The sequence below is a fragment of the Lactuca serriola genome, chromosome 3 (genome assembly GCF_051521515.1).
Source record: "Lactuca serriola cultivar US96UC23 chromosome 3, Lser_US96UC23_V15, whole genome shotgun sequence".
In the NCBI taxonomy this organism is placed as follows: domain Eukaryota; kingdom Viridiplantae; phylum Streptophyta; class Magnoliopsida; order Asterales; family Asteraceae; genus Lactuca; species Lactuca serriola.
The window spans coordinates 82,131,910-82,156,337 of NC_136410.1; the positions used below are offsets into that span (position 1 = coordinate 82,131,910).

At 37.8% G+C, this 24,428-nt stretch overlaps 1 protein-coding gene across 1 annotated transcript; it reads right to left on the minus strand.

Moving 5' to 3' along the window:
* Positions 1–5,539: 5,539 nt before the first annotated feature.
* LOC145094550 (CLAVATA3/ESR (CLE)-related protein 13-like) lies at positions 5,540–6,120 on the minus strand. The gene has a single exon (XM_079032701.1). The coding sequence runs from the start codon at positions 6,014–6,016 to the stop codon at positions 5,711–5,713; it is 306 nt and encodes a 101-aa protein (XP_078888827.1). The 5' UTR covers positions 6,017–6,120; the 3' UTR covers positions 5,540–5,710.
* Between the last annotated feature and the right edge of the window lie 18,308 nt (positions 6,121–24,428).

Here is a 24,428-nt window from a genome sequence, read left to right on the forward strand (position 1 = left end):
TTCCTAAATATATTTATATAATCGTTAAAATTTTTTAAATAAGTAGCTTAAAATAACTTATAATAACAATAGTTAAAAATAACTCTATATAAATGATTATATTGTTACCTTTAAAATCAAAAAATAATGTTTGATATTTTAAATAATTATAATGATAGAAATTAAAACATTAAGCAAATAAATTTTAAAAAATTAGTTAAAAATAACAACTATAAATAATATTAAACCATATACAATATTTAATGTTATTGATGTGTAACTCGCGAATAGAAGTAATTCAAACAATTGGGATTATGACATTATAATAGATTTATATATTATTATATAATTCAAAGTAATCGATATATTATATCAAATTAATATACGAATTATTATATCAAATTTAACAACAACGTTAGTATTATATTTTAAAAAATATATATTTGTAAAGACTTCAACTATATAGGTGTTTATGTGCATTACAATGTCCACTCAAATATAAATTCCGGTTCCATTTAAAAAAACTAAAGAATATTTTGTAAATAGTTAAAAGTGATAAATTGTAGTGATAAAAACAAAAACTAAATTGTAATCTCAATTTAACTAAAATATTTCTTAAATATATTTTTTTCTAATAATAATTATAATTATGTTAATTAGGTTAAATAATATCAAACCTAAAGTGTAATCATATATAAACTAAAATTTAATATTAAAATAATATCTTTACTTCTACTTATAAAGTTATGTTTCTTTAACTTTTTAATATATTATACTTATTTTATTAGTATTAATATATTGTTGGATGTAAACCATTATCATTTTAAAGATACAATTTTAGAACAATTTTTATAAAATACTTAAATTACTGATTTAAAATTTCCAAATAAATAGCTTAAAATAACTTACAATAACAATAGTTAAAAACAACTTTATATAAATGATTATATTGTTAGCTTAAAAATAAAAAAAAAACAATATTTGATGTTTTAAATAATTATAATGATACAAATTAAAACATTAAGCAAATAAATTTTAAAAAATTAATTAACAATAAAAATAACTATAAATAACATCAAATCAAATATTATATTTAATTTTATTCATTGTAACACGCGGGTAGAAGTCATTCAAACGATTGAGATTATGAATATAATAAATGTATATATTATCATATAATTCAAAATAATCAATATATTATATCAATTTAGTATATACAAATTTAACAACAACGTTATTGTTATATTTAAAAAATCATATATTTGTAAAGACTTCAACTATATAGGTGTTTCTGCGCAACGCGCGGGTATTCGCCTAGTATATTTATAAAAAAGCATTTTTACTTGCCCCATATTTATTTGAAACCACCATGACTTTTCAATTTTTTCTATTAATTATTATAAATTGGTTAATAATGTCAAATTAATGCAAAAACCAAATTTTAATCACAAATTAACAAAACTATAGTATTCAAATATTATATTTTATTTCTATTTATAAAATTATGACTTTAATTTTTTTTAACATATTATAGTTAACTTATAAGTTTAGATATGTTGTCGTATATGAGCAGTTGTCATTTTTAAGTAACAACTTTTGTATAATTTATGATTTTATGCAAAGTAGTTAAACTATTAATTTTAATATAATGTTAAACGGTTAACTTAAATTAAAATTTCAGTTAAATTTGAAAAATAAATCGAGAGTCTTTTATAAGTAGTTAAAAAATATAAATTATAGTATTAAACATAAATTGTAACCCTAAACTAACAAAAAAACCATGAAACTAATTTTTATAATCATTAACAATTTTCAAATAAGTAGCTTAAAAATAACTTACAATAAGAATAGTTAAAAATAATATTATATAAAAAAATTAAAATGTTATCTTTAAAAACAAAAATAATGTTTGTTGTTTTAAATAATTACAATAAAAAAACTAACAATATTCATGAAATAAATTTTAAAAAGGTTAAATTACTAAAAGAGAGTTTTCAAATACGTTATTTTAAATAACTTATAATAACAATTGTTAAAAGTAACGTTATATACAAAATTATATTGTTACCTTTTAAAACAAAAACAATGTTTGATATTTTATATAATTACAATGATATAAATTAAAATATTAAGAAATTAAACATTTTAAAATTAATTAATCATAACAACAACTATAAATATCATTAAACTATATATTATATTTAATTTTATTCATTATTAACCACATGTAGAGATCATTAAGACAATTGAGATTATAAAAATTTAAACGATGTCTACATTATCATATAATTCAAAACAAACAATGTGTATACAAACTTATTAGGCTGGAGGGAGTGGTGCCACCGAAACCGCACTCCCTCCCCCGCCACATCAGCGCCATGTTATTTTTTACCACTCAAGTGTTGTTTCTTGCCACACTTTTCATTTCTTTTATTTTTTTGTTTTTTTAAGTATTTTAATTTAATAAAACTTTTTTTTAACTATTTTAATTTAATATAACTTCTATTTTAATAAAAAAAAAACATAATTCTTCATTACTTGAAAATTAAAAAAAAACAGTACATTGCGTTACCAAAAAAAAAAAAAAAACAAAAAACCACACACATGACATTTAAATAACCCTAGAAACTTAAAAAACATAAATAAAATAACTAAAGCAAACTACATAAAGTCGTTTTCCGAAAACTCGTCTTCGGGGTCATCCGGTCAAAAAATAGTCTGAAATTCTTCAGAAGATGAAAAAGATGACATTTTTGGGAGAGTGGTGATTTAAAAAAAATATTTTTTTGAGAGATAGAGGAGATTGTGTTGTGAAAAAAAAAGTTAAGTTGATATGTGTATATATAGGAAAGAAAAAGCAAAAATAAAAAATAAAAAATAAAAAAAAATAAACGAATCTTGCATTTCAACGGTCAAAAAGTGACCACCAAATCAGAATTCACGGTCTTGAGGGGCCGCAGGAAACCACACCCTGGAGGCGGTGTTCCATGCTTAGTTGGCAGAGAACCGCAGTCTCAGACCGCACCATACCGGCTAGCCTTATAAGATTTATTATATAAAAATTAACAACAACGTAATTCATATATTTAAAAAACATATATTAATAAAGATTTTGAATATATTATTATATTTTGTACAAATTGCCTACTAATTTAACTAAAATACAGTTAAGCATCTCATTCACTGAATTGAAGATTTAGACAGATTACAAGGCAATAGATCATCATAAATTACTTTTAGTCGGGGGCCTCGATATCATTGCCATCATTTGAGTGTATGTACTACTTTTTATTAATATAAGAAGTCAACTCTTTGAAAATCGTGTGTCACTATTACATGTTCTTTAAGTAAATTATAATATATCTCGTTTGATGTATAATCTCTAATAAAAATAAAAAGAACGTTTTATTAGTAGTCAATAGAATAAAATGATCTTAATAACATAAATTGAGTTAACAAAGAATAAGATAAGTTGGGATTATAAGCATACTATAAATACTTATTAAATTTATTGTCTAATAAATTTCGGTATAGTAATGTTATAGTAATTTTTATTTTTTTATTTGGTTGGTTGGTTTTTCATAGACCTGGCAAAATCTGGCACGACACGAACCCGACACAAAGTTAGCGGGTTAGGGTCAGAGATTTCGACCCGTTTATGTACACGAGTTGACACGACACGACACGATAATTAAACGGGTAGGGTTAGGGTCAAGACTTTCAACTCAAAGATGATTCGAAGATGACCCGTTTATATATATATATATATATATATATATATATATATATATATATATATATATATATATATATATATATTACATTTGTAGTGGCCCAAAATGAAAAACTAAAAGTAAAATTCAAAATTTCAAAGTGACTTAATTTACTAATCCTCATTACCTATCTCATTTGCTTCCTAACTCTAACTCTTTCCATTTTGCTTTCTAAACTTATTACTACCTCTGTCCCATATTTATTGTCCAATTTTGACTTTTGAAGTCTTTATTCTTCAAATTTGACCTTAAATATTTTGTTTTTGATATATAACACTTAATGCAAAATATATGAACGGATTGTGTTTTAAATGTCTTTTCATTGTTATAAGTTTTATCAAGTAATTTATAACATAAATAAAAATATTTAAGGTCAAAGTAGAAAAATAAAAACTTCAAAAGTTAAAAAATGAACAATAAATATGGGACGGTAGGAGTATAATTTTTTTTTTCCGTTCCACCTCCCACCTCCCAAGTCTAGCATTTCACTTTTTCATTTTTTTTTCCTCCATGACTCTTACTTTTCAACCTTTAAAATGTTTCAACCCGGCATGACACAACATATGTATAAGATTTAAACCATAACCCGAAACTCGACACGAAATCGACACGAAAATAAACGGGTTGACACGACACGACACGATAATTAAACGGGTCGGGTTAGGGTCAAGCACTCTCAACCCGTTTAATGTCTTGACACGACATGTTTCCCAGGTCTAGTTTTTCATGATGTTACATTATTTTTTTTAACGGTGGTTTGGTGCACCATTCCCCGAAGAGATAACAACATCTTTAGCAGCCTAATTTTCCATTAAGGATTTTACTGTTTTGGACACGAATAGAACTCAACAGCATTCCCCCAGAAAACTTGTGATGAAAAAACTGAAGTGTGCCTCACCCACTTGAATCGGACCTCATTAGCTACATGTTAAATTATTATGTCACATCATTGGATGATAAACTCCGTAGTATATTTTGATGAACGTTGTGTTATCCATAATCACAGACATTTGCATTAAATCAAAGTTGGGGTTTATATTTAGAGCATCCACAATATATATTTCAATAAGAGCTAGAATGAGATTACATATCTAATTGACATTCAATGGATTAAAATTGTAGGATGTTATGTTGGCAGTCAGTGAATATAAAGTTCAATGGTTATTGAACTTTTCAATGGAAAAAATAAAACCTTTTAATTATTAAAAATATGATCCATTAAACTTTAAAAAGTTCAATACATTATAGAAAAATTTTAATCGAATTGTATATAGTAAAATGGTGATGTGTCAATATATTAAACTCTAATGACTTCAATGTATTCTAAATGTCCTAACATAATATATAATATATTAGTTAGACTTGACAAAATTGTGTCTCAAAATCAATGAACCTTAGATTGTTGAGTTTCTGGCTGGTTTGGTGCCGCTAATGCTCACATTTTTTGTACGGTAGCTTTTAGTTACGTCTTATACCTTTGGGGATGTCTAGTTTAATTCCTAGTACTATGTATCTTGTATTTGTTTTTGTTGGCTTTTTCTAAATAATAAAAAAAAAAATTACTCTTCTATTAATGTTATTACCGGTGCATCAATAGATATACGAAAGAGTTGTTCATTAAATAAGATATTCTAGAGCGCATACATAAAATGTGCTTAATTTAGAACCTAATGATCAATTAAAATCAACAATAGTATGATTTTCTTGAGTATAAGAAAATAATGAGTATTATGATTGTGGCGTGCCGTGGTGGTTACTCATTTATATTTAATTAATAATAGTTGTGAATCATTCACATAAAGATTATGCTCATATTCTCTTCATCACCCACCAAACAAAAATACAATATATAATACAAAAATCAATCAATTTATACATACTCAACCACACTAGATCATAACTATAGGTTCAGAACATTAGTTTACGCATGCATGGAGTCAATTAATTAACCACATCTTCTAGTGATGCAACGGGTTCGGCCCACTTGGTACGAGCCGTTTTTCAACACCATAACGTGGATCAGTAACATCACTTATAATTCCACCGAACTCTAGCCCACTGTGGTAGTAATGGTGATGCAGGTGGTGATTGAGAAACGGGGTGAAGTCGAATTTGGATGCTGATAGCATCTTGCGGTTGGTGGAAGGGTGGCGCTGCATGGCCTCAGAGATTGTGGTGGTGGTGGTGAAGAATTCATAGTATATGAAGATCAGGAGAGAAAGACAAAGAATGAGGTAGAGAAGGTGTGAGGTTTTGAAAGACATTGTGAAGGTGTAGAGGAAACATGGTTTGAAGGTTGAGAGATTGGAAAATGTGGGAGGAGATATATAATTAAGAAGGTTGGAATTTAGGGGCGTACGTTTGCTTGATTTAGTGTTGACTGATTGAATTTAGTGAGCGAATTTGTTAGTCTCTGTGAGAGTGTTTGTGGGGATGGACCCATTTTCCCATAAATGTCCCTTCGAATACAAGGAATGTGGAGCACTTTTTCTAAATTATTATGTACTTTTATGTAATTTAGTATATCTTTCCTGAAAATAAACGTAATGTTTGATTTCAATATAGTATTTTTTAATAAACATATCTTATTATTTTATAGAATCTTTTGGTAATGGTAATATTAAAAGAAATTTTGTTGAAAAAAATGGTATTAGTACTATATAATCATGATTTTTTAACTGAAAATTAGGGATGGACAAAGGAACCGACCCGAACCGGGAACCGAAGTCGGCCGAAATTAAGAACCGAACCGGACCACCGGTTACGGTTCCACCGGTTCCCGGTTCCTACCAGTTTTTGTCGTGTCTTCAATGTTGGAACCGATCCTTGATAAATAGCAACAAATGGTTCCGGTTTTTGCCGATTCTACCGGGTCCGGTTCTACCGGTTCCAAAAATCTACAACAATATGATCCCGGTCCCGGCCCGACCGGTTCCATTGGGTTCCGGTTCCGATACCGGTTCCAGTTCCAGTACCGGTTCCGACCGGTTCATATGCTCATCCATACTGAAAATAATTTTATAGCACTAGCAAAATGTTAAAAAGAAAAAAAAAAGATGAAATACATAAAAGACACTAACTTTACATAAAATTTTGATTTTAGTATTGTGTTATTTTTTTTACAAGTTAAGACAACTAAGTTTTCAATAATAATAATAATAATAATAGCTTTGAAACTATATTTTCTAATTTTGTTTCAATATTGACAATTTGACCGGTCAACCAAGTTGCCAACTGACGTGGCATAGTGACGTGTCGATCTTTGATGATGTGACATTGACATGAGATGATGATGTGACATTTTTGATGACATCATTTTCTGAGTGTCAAAATTAAAAAATAAACTCAAATATAATGACTTAATTAAAAAAGAAACACAATGTCAAAATCGAACCTTTTCGAAATTTAGTGTCTTTTATGCAATTTGTCTTTATTAAACATAATAATCAGGACTTGTTGGAGGGTTGGAAAACTTTTGTGGCCAAACTTATGGAGTAAGACAGATAACAAAATTGACGTCTACACATGTAGTGACGTATAATCTTTCAATTCGTCCACTAAATTTAGGACATCCACAATACATATAGTTCTTTAGAGTTTAATAATAGACACATGAAATATGATGCATTAAATTCAATCCGTCCACCAACTTTAGGGCATCACACATTAGAACCAAGGATGTGAGATTGGAATACAAACTAATTTTGACACTACGTATGTAGACATTCATTTTTTTCTCATGTTGTTTTGCTCCAAAAGTTTGCCCACAAATGGTCTCTAACCTTCCACCAAGTTTTGATTATTATGTTATAATAATGACAAATTATACAAAAGACAATAAGTTTTTAGAAAAGTTTGATTTTGATAGTGTTTCTTTTTCAATTAAGTCACTACATTTTATTTAATTTTCAATTTTGACACCAAAAAATGGTGTCGCCAAAAAATGTCATGACACCATATGATGTCAAAGCCACGTCACCATGTCACGTCAGTTGGCAATCGAGTTGACCGGTTAAATGGTCGACATAGAAACAAAATGAAAAATATAGGGTCAAAATTACTCTCTTTTTGAAAACTTAGTGCATTAATTGTAAAATAAAAGAATATAGTGTCAATCGAAATAGTTACAACAGAAATACAAAAGCAAGGAACGTAAATAAATAGCCCGTTCTAAACTTGAACAATAAAACATAATTTTTTTTTGGAACCGGCAAATATCATTAAAAACCACCAACCTAGCAAGACGCTAGGGGGGCAGAGAGTACAAGAAAGAGGAGAAGAAATTACATGCAAATAAAAGGATTGATACACCATTCAATACATTGTAAATTACAATATTCTCTCCTATATTTAATCCATAGAAACACCGTGGATTTTACCAGTCAGCCACTTTGGCGGGGGAAGTTCTTGTTTTTTTGAACACCCAATCACACCTTGCCTTCCAAATAAGCCATGTCGTCCCGTAACCAATACTAATTAAACTTCTCCTTTTCTTTTCACATGTTCCCCAATGCGCTGTGAACTTCAATAACTCCTCAACAGATTCGAAATGTACATTAGGGAGGTCACACCAGCTAAGCACCCATTCCCACACCTTTGCAGCCATCGGGCATCGAAAGAGCACATGGGATGCATCCTCCTCTGCATTCTCGCAGTATGAGCATATGGGGGAGGTGAGTTGGATACCCCCTTTGAGAAGGGCGCATGCAGTTGGGATTCTTTCCAGGTTTTCCCTCCACATAAAGCAAGTCACCTTCAGTGGAATTTCATGTATCCACTTTAATGGGGTCTCCAGCGTTGGCAAGTTCCACCGGTCAATTTGTATTCTAAGCCTATCAACATGGAATATCCCATCACTAGATAATGTACACACCCACTTATCATTGCCCTGTACAGTTTGGAAGTCTCTAATTCTGGAAGCAAGCAGGTTAATCTCACTAACCAGCTCCGGAGTTCTTGGTGCTGATTTCCATTCCCAGTTAATGATTCCATTTTGGAGACGGTCACTGATTTTACAGTGTTTGTTACGTTCCAAATTGTATGCCTCTGGGAAGGATGTCTTTAGGGTCGAGTCTCCAATCCATCTATCAAGCCAAAACATGGTCTCTTCTCCAGATCCAATTTTTTTCATCATTATTTCTTCCATGTCGATATCAAACAGTTTCAGCTCAGCTTGTACTCCAGCTATCCGGTTCCAAATTCCAGGTAATGTCTTTTTTGATATATATTGTGCGGGCTTATTATAGAGATTATGGATACCCTTAATAACCTTACTCCATAAACCCGAGCTATCCACTTTCAGCCGCCAAATCCACTTTGTGATTAGTGAGAGGTTGAGTGCCTTGAGAGAGCCCAACCCTAGGCCGCCAATCTCTTTAGGAGCAGTCACAGACTTCCATGACACCCAGTTGATCTTCTTTTGCTCCTCCGCACCTCCCCAAAGGAATCTTCTTCTTATGCTTTCCAGTTTCTTGATAACACCTGTAGGAGCAACAAACAGAGAGAAAGAAAAGGTAGGAAGGCTGCCAAGAACTGCCTTCACAAGTGTTAGTCGACCCCCAAGAGATAAGGTCTTAGACTTCCAAAGGTTCAATCGGGATTGGAATCTTTCTATCACTGGGGCCGAATGTTTTTTGTATTTCATGTTCGCCCCTACGGGAACACTAAGATAGGTGAGCGGTAAGTCGGACGGCTTACACCCTAGCGGTTCCACTAAACTTGTTACCTCCTGTTTATCCACCCCAATTCCAAATATCCTTGACTTATTGAAATTCACTTTTAGCCCCAAGGATACATGGAAGCAACGGAGAATTCTAGCGAGGTTGTTTATGTTTTCCTTGCTCCACTCACTGACAAAGAGGGCGTCATCTGCATAGAACAGGTGAGAGATGATAAGGTTACTATTAGGAATTCTCGTTCCTTTGAAAATACCTTTTGCACAAGCCTCCTTCATTACAATATTCAACCCCTCCATCGCAATTAGAAAAAGGAAAGGGGACAACGGGTCACCTTGCCTTATTCCACGCCCCATTCCAAATTCCTTAGTCGGTGATCCATTCACTAAAACCGACAATGTGGCAGTTTTCAAACAACTCTGTATCCACCCCCCATCTTTCGCCAAACCCTAATTGCCTTTGAACATGGTCAAGATACTCCCAATTGACCGATTTGAAGGCTTTATTAAAGTCTACCTTAAAAAGTAGCATCTTTTCTTTCAATTTTTTTGCCCATGAGTACATTTCATTGATTATTAAGAGCCCTTCAAGAATGTTTCGTCCCTCAATGAATGTCGATTGAACATTACCAATACACTCACCAATGACCCTTTTCAGCCTAATAGATAATATTTTTGAAATTATCTTATACATGCTACCAATGACACTTATTGGCCTGTAATCCTCAATTGTGAGCGGGTCCTTTTTCTTTGGGACAAGGGTGATAAATGAAGCATTACAGCCCCTGCTGATGACTCCATAACTTTCAAAATATTTAACTCCGTTCACTATATCGTGCTTCATTATCTCCCAGTTTCTTTTAATGAACTTGAATGATAAGCCATCAGGTCCCGAACTTTTTTCACTCCCACATGTCCAAATTGCCTCTTTTATCTCCTCAATTGTGAATGGGGCTTCAAGACTTGAGCTTGCCAATGGATCTAAGACAGAAAACCTGGAATTAAGGAACTTTGGTCTGGTTGGCCACCTTTCTCGGAATTTTTTTTGATAGAAGCTAAAGATCTCAGATTTTATTATTTCAGGGTTTGTAATCCATTGGTTATCGATAAGCAGTCCTGCAATTCTGTTCTTTCTTTTTTTATTATTAACAAAGCCATGGAAGAAGGAAGAGTTCTCATCCCCGTCGATTACCCACTTAATTTTTGCCCGTTGTTTGATGTCACAAGTCATGAACCTCTCCATTTCCGCTAGTTTTTGGAATCCTGCCCTCCTTTCACTTATCTCGCCTTCTAAGAGCAATCATTCTCCTGCTAGTAGGTCGATCTCGTGTATTCTTCTTTTTAATTCCTGCATTTCTTTCACCTCCTTAGGATGATCTGTGGCCCGCCATTCCTTTATCCTATCTTTTAGAAATTTCAATTTGGCCATCATGTATATATCCGAAGCATCGTATCCCTTCAATTCCCTCCAAGCATTTTTAACAACCTCTTCAAATCCTTCTCGGTCGAGCCAGGAATTGAACAATCGAAACGGGGGTTTTCCAAAGTCCGTAAAGGATGTTTGAAGGGTTATCGGGCAATGATCTGACATCTCCCTAGGAAGGGCAGTGATTGAAGCAAATGGAAAAACACTGATAAAGTTATTGCATACCAGAAATCTATCAAGTTTGCTGAGCTTGTTGTGTGTGTTACAGTAGAAGGTGTAACTACTCCCCCCATTCTAATATCTTGAAGACCTGCTTCTGAGATGAAGCTGTTGAAATAAAACGTAGAGGATGCACAAAATTGGGAGTTAAATCGCTCCTCTCTTCTTCTAATTGTGTTGAAATCTCCAAATAAAATACATGTTCCCTGTCTCTCCTTTCTAAGCTGTAGCAGCTCTTCCCATAATCTTTTCTTTTTCGCCCAGGTCATGAGGACCATATATATTTGCCAATATCGTGTCTCATGGAATCCCTTCCCAAGCACCAGTTGTTATCAATAAGCGAGTTGATTTTATAATTTCCTTTACCTCAAAAATGTTAACATTTCAAATGCTCAACAGTCCACCCGATCTTCCTGACGATTGGATTGCCGAAAAACCAAGCTCCTCTGAGTCCCAGCACCCACGAACATCGATTGCTTCAGTGTTTGTCAGTTGAGTTTCTTGTAGTCCCAGGAATGAAATCCTATTTTGGACCTTAAGTCTTTTAACCCATCTGACTTTGTGTGCCTCGCCGATCCCCTTTACATTCAAACTTAGGCAATTCATTGCAGATCGCAATACTCACCTTCTTCTCCCATGGCTTCTCGAAGGATAGCATCATCGGGATTGATGTCAAATCCCAATTCCTTTCCTACTTCGGCTGTTTTAACAAGTTCAGATGGTTGGGGGTTTTGGGGACTTCTATCTGTATTCTCCATCTGCTATATAGGAGGGGTATTAAGTTCAATTTGATTTTCTTCGAGTGGAGTAGATGGGGACTCCGGCAACGGGACTGTGTGTGGCATCGGATCAGCGCTTGCCAATTCAATCACTGGGCTTATATTGGGAATTATATTTATCACTCTTCTCCTTTTCTCGTTGGACCTGCCTACTTTGAATATGTAGGCTTCATTTCATGTAGTTGGAGATGGAAAGGCCCAAAACAGCTAAGTGGTGGAAGTCCATTACTAGGCCCACCATGTAATGATTTTGGGGTACTAGGGTCCATCTGGCATGCTTCATTCACGTGACTAGGTTGATTCATCATACCGTTAGGTTTTAGTTGCTCCATATTCCGAGGCGTCGCTTCAGCTGCCTCCCTCGATGTTTTCGTTAGAATCGTCGTTTCACAATGAGGCTCTTCGTCTTCCATCTCCATCCTGTTAGGTTCACTCGCCGGAACCCTAGTTTTTTCCGGCTCTTGACCACCCAATTCATTGGTTTCCGGCCATATCTCCCCTTCTTCCCTTTCATCATTCTTCGCTGAGATCTGATCATCTACAACCAACTTTTCTTTACCGTCTTCAGGTGGGTCGAATCTGAATGGGAACCAACCTTAGTCGAATTCGATGATGCCCAGTTTATAGACTTTTCCTTCAAAAGCAGCGTGAATTTCATCGTTAATTCGAGTCCTCCTGGAGGTGAGTAGTCCAATCTTAGCATGAGATAGATCCACTCTGTGAGGAATGTCTTCAAATGGAGCGATCGTCTTCCCAAACCCATCTGTGATAATCCGAAAATTACACTGACCCCACAGGTGTAGTGGGAGTCCCATGATTCTAACCCATGCAACACGTTCTTCATGCGTCTCGACTTGGTCTCCCCATCTCACCCACTTTAGATAATCCTTCTACTTATGCTCGCCTATCATGAATTCCTTGGCAGCTACGGAGTGATCGAACAACATTAAGACCCTTAAACCTCCAATGTATTTCACCCCAACGCAAGTCTCTCCCTTTGCCAGGAGGAACTTGGGAAGATGGCCAAGGTGTTCTAGCGATGCTGCTTCGCCAACCAGTGATATTTTTCTCAACCAACTGTGTGTGGCCGGATCGTGATGAAGGGTGACGGGTATCAGAAGCGGTGGACCACGGGGTAGGTTTGCGCTGTATTTACCGGTCTCAGCATGTCGGCATACGATCGGTGATCCCGTAGACTAGTCCCTATTCTCATTCCATTGTTTTTGGCCATGGCTGTCTGTTCAACATTCAACCTCTTATATTGCTCATTTTGGGTTTGGTTCCTTATTGTTACCTTTCTCTCGTGTAGGGCGACATTGATAGCGAGTGTCTTCCCTCCAACTTTCACACCGTCCAATCTTCTTTCCAACTCTTTAACGTTGTCGACCCCTCTATATCTAATGAACGCGTAGTACTGCTTGTTCTTCCCTAGCTTTTTCCCCATGTATACATCTGAGAGTTTTCCATATTTCTCGAATACTCTCCACAACTCTCCTTTCTTTGCTTCCTTTGGCACGTTTGTAGCGAAGTACGTGGTTTCCTGGTTGTTCACCGGCCTCTGTTTCCGGCGTACTACTTTCCAGCCGCTCTCCATTGATGGTATAGTTAAGATAAATGCTATAACTTTCTATCGTGGGAGTAATTCATTTAATAAAACATAATTCATGCAGCTCTTCCACTACATTTAAAAGAGTAACACGCTAGTTAGTGATTAAATATGCTAGATTCTAGCCTTCCAAAGCAGCCACGATTTTTTTTAAAGGATAGCATCAATGATCTTTTAACAATTAACTCACTTATTTTGAGAAGATTCACCGTTAACTGACTTATTTTGAGAAGAGTCAAAATCGAGAATTCAGGAAACATAAAGGAATTGAAGTTAGATTCGAGCGGCCAACATCTTATACAAATAATTAGCATCTCCACCGGCACATATCATAGTTAATTGCAAAATCCCCAATGGTGAATTTAGAACAAAAAATTATATGGTTCTTTATACATAATTAGAGAGATCATTTATATTTTTCAATACCAGAAGGTAGGTCTTAGTATAAGTTTCTATATAATGTCTATAAAATATTAAACCTTAGGTAGGTCCTAAGACCCACCTAAAGTATATGAGGCTACGCCACTGAAAATCCCTATTGGTGAGAGTTTTCATGGTGGGCGCAGACGCTACCAAAACTAGATCTCTAAACAAAACATATACTTTGGTAGGTATCCATTTTTTCCATCTTAAACAATCTACAGTTTATCACTCAAGTTTTGGCTTCAATTAAATCCCTTAAGCCTTAGGTAGTGTTTTGTTTGGTACGACTTTATATATTGTATTTTGTTTGGTACAACTAGAAAAAAAAACAATATAAATTATCAAATTACCAAATTACACCTGACAACAAAAATAACAAAAATAAAATGCATCACTGTTCAAGCTTATATGTTAACTCATATGCAAGCCCAAACCAAAAACAGTGATGAAGTAACAGATTAAATCAATAAAACAAAACCATAATAAAAGAAATTTTTGAATTTGTTCAGCAAAAAAGATAATAATAAAACGCAGAATCCACAAAAGATATCTATATTGCTATTACTAGTAAAAAGAAAAGTACAATGTGTATATCGGAAAAAGAGTAAAGTCCATCGCTATCTCCTGCAATTGATAAATCAGATTATTAACCTTCTTTTCTTGCACATGATCTTCAACATCTTGCTTGAAGAAAAGATAAACAGATGTTGCACAAAATAGGATCCTTCCAAATGCCACTTCACAAAACTATTTAAACAAGCTAAAAGGATGTAATCAAAAAATTATAAAATATTAGTAGAATGTATTCAGTAGATTTCTAATGGTACAATAAAGACCACACTTTTAGTTTATATATAGATGCATCAATAATGTTTGAATCTTAAAATAAAAAATTAACAAATAAAGAAACCCTTCACTACAAGAAGTGAGAGTATTACCGGTGATAGACGTCGCCGCTAAAAGTGGTGTTTGTCGCTGCTAATACTTTTAGCAGCGACACGTCGTCACTAAAAGGCCGTCACTGATGCTTTGTCGCTAATACTCCAAATGTCTCCGCTAAAGCAAGATGTCACCGCTAATAAGCGGGCGTTGCCGCTAATAACCACTTGTCACCACTAAAGGCGTCGCCGATATTGTTATTTTCCTTTTTTTTTGTATTTCACCTTAAAATTGAAAAAAACTATATAAAAAGTATAAAAACTGCTATGATATTAATTAATCTAATCCTACATCATTTCATCCCAAAATATTAATCCAACATCCGCTCAAAATACTCATCCAATTTAACATAATGCAAAATATTCAAAATACTAGTCTAAAATACTTACACAAACAAAACATTACAAAAATCCTACAAGTATCTACTCGTCATCATCGCTTTCCTCGTTTCCTCCGGTTTCATTTCGTTGTGGCAACGAACGAAACCAATCTTCAAGTGCAGCACTACATGTCGGGTTTTTTAAAATTGTTTGAAGCATGTCCAGCTACAAGGAAAACAACATAGTCTTATAAGTTAAACCGACATTATAACATTATATATACAAAATATACATTCTACATATAAGCAAAGTATAAATATAGCATTGTAATATAACTAACAATTACCAAACTACACATATTGCATATAACACATTATAACATTGTACTTTCATAAGCTAACAATTACCAAACTACACATATTGCATATAACACATTATAACATTGTACTATAACTAACAATTACCAAACTTCAAAATACTATTATAGCATTATACTGTCATAAACTAATAATTACCAAACTACACATATTGCATATAACACATTATAGCATTGTACTACAAGTAACAATTAACAAACTACACATATTGCATATAACACATTATAACATTGTACTTTTTTCTCATTTTTTCCATTATAGCATTGTACTTTCATAAACTAACAATTACCAAACTACAAAATGCCAATATATCAAACTATAACCAAACTAACAATTGCCAACATATAAAATGTTACCAAACTAACAATTACCAACACTTGAAACTATTACTAAACTAACAATTACCAACATTTGAAACAACTACCAAAATTAAATAATCTTGTTACCTATGATTGTGGCGGTGGTTATGTCAGTGGTTGTTCCTGATCGTACATTCACACAACCGTAGAAGGTTTACGCCTAATGCCTCTGATATGGCCTCATTGAACACCAAATATTCTTTCAAAACAATTTTGTATATCCTTTGGTGTTAGACCGCTGGCTTCAGAAGAAGCTGAGTTTGTTGACTAATCTCATGGAGTAAAGCATTCTGTATTTTCAAAAAATGATAAACTTCATAAAAATTAGAATACTAAATACCCCTTGACAATATAAACACTTATATGAAAATACAAATTAACCACTTACGTATTGTTGCTCGAATGTAGGACTACTAAATACCCCTTGGCGATCAGTATTAGCCTTACGAAATGCTTCGGTTCGAATGATGTCCTATTTAACATTACTAATTAGATTAATTATAATTTAAATAAACAGTTAAATATATCATAACTTACTTCTTTGAAACATACATTGCTATACGAGCACGATCCCCCTATGTTTACAACTTGTTGTTGTGCATGGACTCCTTTGTTTGACGTTGAACGCTTTAAAAAGCGGGCATTTGAAAACGTTTGACTACTTATGCCAAATTTTTCACGTGACATACCCTCAAGGGGGTTTGCTAATGCCCTTGGGATATCTGAAACCCCCCTGACATTCTAAAAATAAGTATGCACTTTATTTTTCTGGCCTCTATAAACTCTTTTAAAGTCTTACTTTATTTTTCCGGCCTGATGACTGATAGATCTGTAGACCGAGCAAGGCTCGATGGCGGGCATGGTCCAATGCCGGGCGAGGCCCGGTGAAGGGCGAGGGCCCAATATATGATTACTATGTATGGTATGTGGTATTTTGGGGAACTCAGTAAGCTTTGTGCTTACGGTTTTTATGGTTATGGTTTCAAGTACTTTCGATTCGAAAGGGAAGAGCCTGACTTGATAGCAACGCATCCACCCATGTTTCCGCATTATGATGATTTTGGGATTATACTCTGATAATTGTTTTCTTATAAAGTACTTTTGAATATTTAGAGAAAAGGATATTAAATGTTGACTTAAAGATAATTAATGTTTTGGTTGAATTAAAAATGAAATGTGTAACTCATAATTTTGAGACGTTACAGTAACACTTGTTTCCTGGACGAATCGAATTAGGGTTTCAAGGTGTCAAAATGTTGGATTTTGGAAGAAAATAAGCCTCGCGACGTGATACATAGAGGCTCACGACATGAGATGGGTTTATATGAAAATTTTGTTTAAGACTTGTCTCACGACGTGAGACATAGGGGCTCACGACGTGAGAACTGATGCAGCCCAAGCCCATGATCTTTTAGGGTTTCCTTTATATTTAAGCACATATAAACCTATTTTAGGGTTCATCATCAGCCTCCAAACCCTCTTTCACCTCAGAAAACCCTAGCCTTCATCCCTTGCTTGGTTCTTGGCCATTTTGGAGTATTTCCTAGTATGGAGAAGAATAGAGGAAGAAGAAGAAGGTGATATTTGGAAGTGGCTTGCAAGGAATCATCATCATCATCACTTCACATTGCTTCTAGACCCTTGTAAGTGTTATGTAACATCCGGATTCCCAGGTATTATTTTTTATTCTTTTATTTTTGGGTGATGTGAGGAGACTCGGCGAGTTGGAGTCTGAACTCGTCGAGTAGGATCGCGGTTTTGCACGCGGGTTCGCGTCTGGACATGGCGAGTCCAAGAGTGGACTCGGCGAGTCCATGCTGTTTAATAAAACCCTAATTTCCAGGGTTTGAGAACTATTTAAAGGGGCTTACGGCCGTCATTTGCGGCCACCAACCCCAGAGAGAAACCGTAAAGAGATCTTGAGCGTTTTGGGAGAGAGAGAGAGGAGGCCATTGTTAACCTTTGAAGCATTGTTTGGCAAGGCAAAGGAGGTTCTAGCTAAGAGGAGGCAAGGGAGGTGGACATCCTTCGAATTTGGAGCTCAGAGCATCACTTTGGAGGTAATATTTTGGCTCCCTTTCTGTTGTTATGATGAACATGGGGGTTTAGGGTTTCTTGACCCCTTTGTTGGTTAGATTTGATGTCCATTTCGTCCCTATTTGTGATGAGGCTTGAAATGGGATCCATAGAGGTCCAGAGAAGCTTTATTCCTTAAGCTTTATGAGGATTCATGGGAGTTTTGACCAAGGGTTATGAAATATGGGGCTAAAACATCATATAGGAGCAAATAGATGTTGTTTGATCATCAAGGTTTGGACTTTACGTGATTATCATGCTTGGGGAGGCCAGATCTATGATTGTATGGAACAGATCTGACCTTAGAAGTGGTTTTAAGTTTATGCATGGCATGAACTCGCCGAGTCTGAAGAACAGACTCGGCGAGTAGTATGAAGTTTGCCCGTAATCACTCAGTGAGTGGTCTTGTCGAGTTGAGGGAACGACTCAGTGAGTCAGGGTGAGTCGGGGGGACTGAGTCAAGCCGGAACTCGCCGAGTTGTTCTTGAGACTCAGCGAGTTGAGTCGTGGTGGCCCCGCGATTCATGCCAGGTGGAACTCGTCGAGTCAGGGAGGTACTCGGCGTGTCAAGAGAGGATCCAAGAGAGTCAGTGGACACGTATAGACTCGCCGAGTCGCCCTAGTGCACTCGCCGAGTCCGGTCAAAGTTGACCGTTGACCTTGTTGAATTTTTGGGTTGAGTACAGTTGTATTTATGAGTGTATTACTTTGTGTGATTAGGCGGAGGCTAGATCACATTTATTCCGAGTCAGATATTTACCGAGACATCGAGGTGAGTCTTCTCACTATACTTACCTAGAGTGGTATATTGTGTAGACCAGAGGGTCTTATGTGTTATGTATGAGATTATGTGTTATGTGTTATGTGTATGTTGTATCTTGTTATAGACCGGACCGAAGGGTCCAACAATACAGACCGGGCCGGAGGGCCCAACGAGCTATGTCCGGACCAGAGGGTCCAACGAGCTACGGGGCTGGAGGGTCCCGCTGAGACATATCAACCGGAGGGTCGTATTATAGCCTTGAGTGGCGTATGTGTTGTATGCGGTATTTTTGGGGAACTCATTAAGCATTTATGCTTACAGTTGTTGTGTGATGTGTTTCAGGTACCAGTGATGAGCGCGGGAAGGCGCCTGCATGATCCGCACACACTTGAGGAGTTTATGTTTTGGATTATGGGGAGATGTCTTTGTGATAAATACATTTGAAACAATATGTTGATGTTATTTTGTGAAAAATGATTGTTTTGAAAATGAAATTTTTTTTTTGAAAATTTACGTTGTTACAAGTTGGTATCAGAGCCTTGGTTTGAGAAATTCAGATGCATTTTCGGGCGTATCTGAACTCAAATTGAGGAATTGAGAAGAATTTTTATAATAAAGTAAATTTTTTGAAAAGAGTTACAAAGTTTTGAGACAAACAGAGCAGAGTCGTGTGTACGATCAGCCAGCGCCCGAACGACGAATGCCCCAAAAGTACCCTTACTTTATGTGTTATGAGATATGTTATATAATGCATGCTAGAGTAGGCTAAGTATACATATTAGGACTAGAGTGGCCTGATTTGTGATGCCTTAGCCTAGGAGTTTTCTGCTGCTGAGATGCTTTAAGGGCGAGTGATAGCAGTTAGGAGCTCATGAGAATAGAGTACTTGTAATCCAAGATCCAAGGAGGAGGACTTGAAGTGAATGCTGGTGCGGTGTGGTCAGTAGTATTGGGCCCGTACTACTGAAGACACCGGATCAGTGGGCATTTCAAGTAAGAATCTTTTGGACGACAGAGGACAAGTAGGGTTGTGTCATCGAGTATGAGCATGTTCGATCGAATCTCTGATAATTTTTGTTGTATTTCAGAGACACCATGGTTGGAACTCGACACACACCTGAGACCAGTGGTGTCAGCGATGAGGAGATTCGTCAGATGATTCATGAGGAGGTGGCTGCTGCCATCCGGGCTGAGATTCCTGAGATGTTTGGGGACATCAAGACTACATTGATCGAGACTTTTGATGAGCGGTACGCAGCGTTGACTGAGGCTGCTACAGCTACAGCTACTGCTGCTGTTGCTGCTGCCAGACCTCAGGGAGGTGACTCGTTATTGTTCCGGGAGTTCAGCAACACGAAGCCACCAGAGTTCGACGGGACGCAGGACCCGATTGCCTCTATGAGGTGGATCTCTGACATCAAGGGATGTTTCTATACGTGCTCTTGTCCAGAGCACTTGAGGGTCCGGTTCGCCTTGAACCAGCTCCGCCTAGGAGCGAAGGATTGGTGGAAGTTCGTGACAGTGAACTTTTCTTTGGCTGAGATTTCTGAGGTGGCCTGGGAGAGGTTCATCGTTATGTTCCGAGAGGAGTATGTTCCCCTGGTAGAGAGGGAACGGTTGATCCAGGAGTTCTTGACCCTCAAGCAGGGTACTGATTCAGTGACAGTCATCACCAGGAAGTTCCATGAGAGGGCGATGTTTTGCCCTGAGCAGGTGTCGACTGAGCAGGCTCGTATGAGCCGTTATCTGGGTGTTCTGAGGAGATATATTCGGGAGTTCATGGCGAACTCGACTTACCGGACATTTGTTGAGCTTCAAGCAAATGCCCGGAAGAGGGAGATCGAGCTGGAGACTGTAACGACCCAATTCTCACGTCCAAAAATTTCGTTTTTTTTAAAACATTACATTAGAAACATTAATAATTAAGAACATTGTTTGATCAAACCACATCACAACGTAAACCATGTCTAAAAGCCAAATCGTACAACCAATCGAAATATCAGAGTATAAATCCCAGAGAAATCTCGTAAATGCGGAAACCAGTGTGTGTATGATGTGCCGCTACCGCGCCAGCTCCTTCCCCTTTGATGAAGAGGTACCTGAAACCAAAACTGTAAACTGTAAGCACAAAGCTTAGTGAGTTCCCCCCATCGTACCACATACCATACAACCACATAACATACATACTGCCAGGCTATTCTGGGGTGCCTGACTACCTGTGCGGCCATTCTGGGGTGCCGTCCTACCCGTGTCAAGTCATTCTGGGGTGCTGACTACCCGTGTCAAGCCATTCTAGGGTGCTGACTACCCATCGGTCCTAACAACCGATCCTCGGGGACTATTTCACCCCTACTGCTACTTACACATATATCATACATAACATATTATCAGACATATCTAGGGTGTCTGGGCTACCCTTCGGTCGTAACAACCGAACTCGGGGACTGGTCCCCTCCTACTACCTCTATTGCATATAACATAACAAGCCAACATGCAAACACATCATCACGTACTGTCAGACATTTCTGGGGTGTCTGAACTACCCTTCGGTCCTATCAACCGATCTCTACTTCTATCTCATATAACATATCATGCTAGCATATAACATATCAGGTAGTAGCAAACCTAGATGTTATCACAAAGACAATCATCTAACATACGACTCCTATTGGTGGGCCGGCATTGTGGCCGTAGACCCACCGCTAATGGAAGGTAACTCACCTCGAAGTAGTTGCTGATCTGATCGGGAACTGACTGTCTACTGCTGCTGCTGTTGCTGCTCCGGAAATCCTCCGGCTGCAATTCCCACAACATACTCAATCAATCACTGCTAACTGACCTTTGGGTAAAATGACCATTTTACCCCTAACCATGTCATAAGTCAAAGCCAGAGTCAACTTTCAGTTGACCCGACTCGCCGAGTTGGCTCTCCAACTCGCCAAGTCCCTATCCACTCGATTGTCCTGAATCCCGTCCCTACTCGTCGAGTTAGGCGTTGACTCGATGAGTTCTTCTTCTAAACTGAGGTTAAAGTCCTTCATCCTACTCGCCGAGTTGTATGAACAACTCGCCGAGTCCGTCTTCATCCGAAGAACACTTATGCTGAGACTCGCCGAGTTGTATGAACAACTCGTCGAGTTCATCTTCATCCGATGAACACTTATGCTGAGACTCGCCGAGTTGTATGAACAACTCGCCGAGTCTGTTCTTGATCTAAGGAGATTTCCTTGAACTCGCCGAGTCAGGGCATGGACTCGCCGAGTTCCTCCATTGATGAGTTTGGCTTCCAACTCACTGAGTCACTACACACACTCGACACAACGAAAAGGGGACAACTCGGAGACTCGCGAGCAGACTCGCCGAGTCATATGAACGACTCGTCGAGTCATCACCATGCAATCACTAAATATGCGATTTTGCTTGATTCCAGTCTATGTCATTCACAGATCTGGGTTCCTAGAACATGAATGACACGTAAAGTTTCCAACTTTACGTGTAGATATTCACCAATGAGGGATTTAGGGCTCAAAATGCCTCAAAAGGGTAGATCTAGGGTGAACAAGCAACATGGGTCCATAAAGGTAACGAATCTGAGCTCCTGGAGCTCAATCTTGCCTAGATCTAAAGGCCAATCAACTTATTACGACTTATATTGAACATACAATTTTGGGGAAGGGCTCAAGAAGGACTTAATGGAGCAATAACCATAAAAACAGAGGGAAAACGGGCTATACCTCAAAGAAATCACTGAGAGAACACTAAGATGCTTGGCTTCCTTCACTTCCTCTTGATCTACTCCACTTCCTTCTCAAAATCCTTCAAGAACACACAAAATGCTTCAAACTCTCAAGGAAATAAGCTTTGGAACGATGGTTGGGAGCTCTGGGGTGAATGGGGGTTGGCTTGGGGCGGACATGGGGTTTAAATAGGGTGCAAACCCTTGAAACTTAGGGTTTCATCCAACAGCGGTGACTCGCCGAGTCCAGGATATGGACTCGCCGAGTCGCCAACTTAAATATGTCCCGGGTCCCGTATCTACTCGGCGAGTCGGACCTATGACTCGCCGAGTCCAAGGCTAAAAAAAAGAGAATACTTAAATAAGATTTACGTACCAGGAACCAGGTGCTACAAATATCCCCCACTTATTTTAGACTTCGTCCTCGAAGTCTGTTGCTCGATCCTGAAACAACTCGGGGTAATGCTCCATCATCTCGTCCACCGGCTCCCAAGTCCATTCCGAACCCTTGCGGTGCTGCCATTGCACCTTCACTAGCTCCACCTTCTTGTTCCTCAAATCCTTCGACTTCCTGTCGAGGATTGCGACTGGGCGCTTGATGTAATTCAGGCTGTCATCAACCTGTATATCCTCTAACGGCACAACCGCTGAATCGTCCACTAGGCACTTCCGCAACTGAGAAACATGGAAAGTGTTGTGGATCTGGCTGAGCTCGGCTGGCAGATCCAGCCTATACGCCACCTTGCCCACCCGGGCTACAACCCTGAACGGTCTGATGAATCTCGGGCCCAACTTGCCCCGCTTCCTGAATCGAATGACGCCTTTCCAAGGCGACACCTTCAGGAGAACCATATCCCCGACTTGGAACTCCAAGTCAGATCGACGCTTGTCGGCGTAACTCTTCTGTCGACTCTGAGCAGTCTGAAGCCTGCTCCGAACCTGCTGGATCCTCTCGGTCGTCTTGAGCACCACTCCGGTGCTCCCTATGACCCTCTGGCCAACTTCACCCCAGCATATCGGGGTCCTGCACCTCCGTCCATACAACATCTCGAATGGAGGGCGATCGATACTCGTGTGGTAGCTGTTGTTGTAGGAGAACTCGGCCAAGGGAAGATATGTATCCCAGCTACCACCGAAGTCTAACACGCACGCTCGCAACATATCCTCCAAGGTCTGGATGGTCCGCTCGCTCTGACCATCCGTCTGCGGGTGAAAGGCGGTGCTAAAATGCAAACGAGTGCCCAACTCGTCATGAAATCTCTTCCAAAATCTGGAAGTAAAACGCACATCCCTGTCCGAGATAACCGATACTGGCACCCCGTGCTGCGCCACGATCTCCCTGATATAGATGTCGACCAATTTTTCGGCCGATATGCTCTCCTGAGTCGGGATAAAGTGAGCACTCTTGTTCAATCGATCCACGATGACCCAAATCGAATCCACTCCACGCGCGGTCCTGGGAAGCTTCGTGATAAAATCCATCGTGATATCTTCCCATTGCCACAGTGGAATATCCAACGGCTGCATCTTGCCATGCGGTCTCTGATGTTCGGCCTTGACCTTCCTGAAGGTCAAGCACCGCTCAACGTACCATGCCACATCCCGCTTCATGCAGGGCCACCAATAATCTAGACGAAGATCCCTATACATCTTTGTCGCCCCGGGATGAATAGAGAATCGGGACTTGTGCGCCTCCTCCATCAAAATCTGGCGCACGCCTCCGTGATACGGCACCCACACCCTACGGTGTAGTGTCAATAGTCCTCGGCTATCATAATCAAAGGAGGAAACCTGACCCACCACACGCTCACTCTTCCGATGCTCCTCCTTGATAACCTCCTGTTGAGCCTCCCGAATTCGCTCCAACAGGGGAGTCACCATGGTCATCCTCATGCATACGTCCCTGATCAGCGCCGCCTTGCGGCTAAGCGCATCGGCCACCACATTGGCCTTCCCCGGGTGGTAGAGGATCTCGCAAT

What these genes read in the sequence shown, in the direction of transcription:
- LOC145094550 (XM_079032701.1), bottom strand. Translation starts at nt 6,016, where the DNA reads ATGTCTTTCAAAACCTCACACCTTCTCTACCTCATTCTTTGTCTTTCT.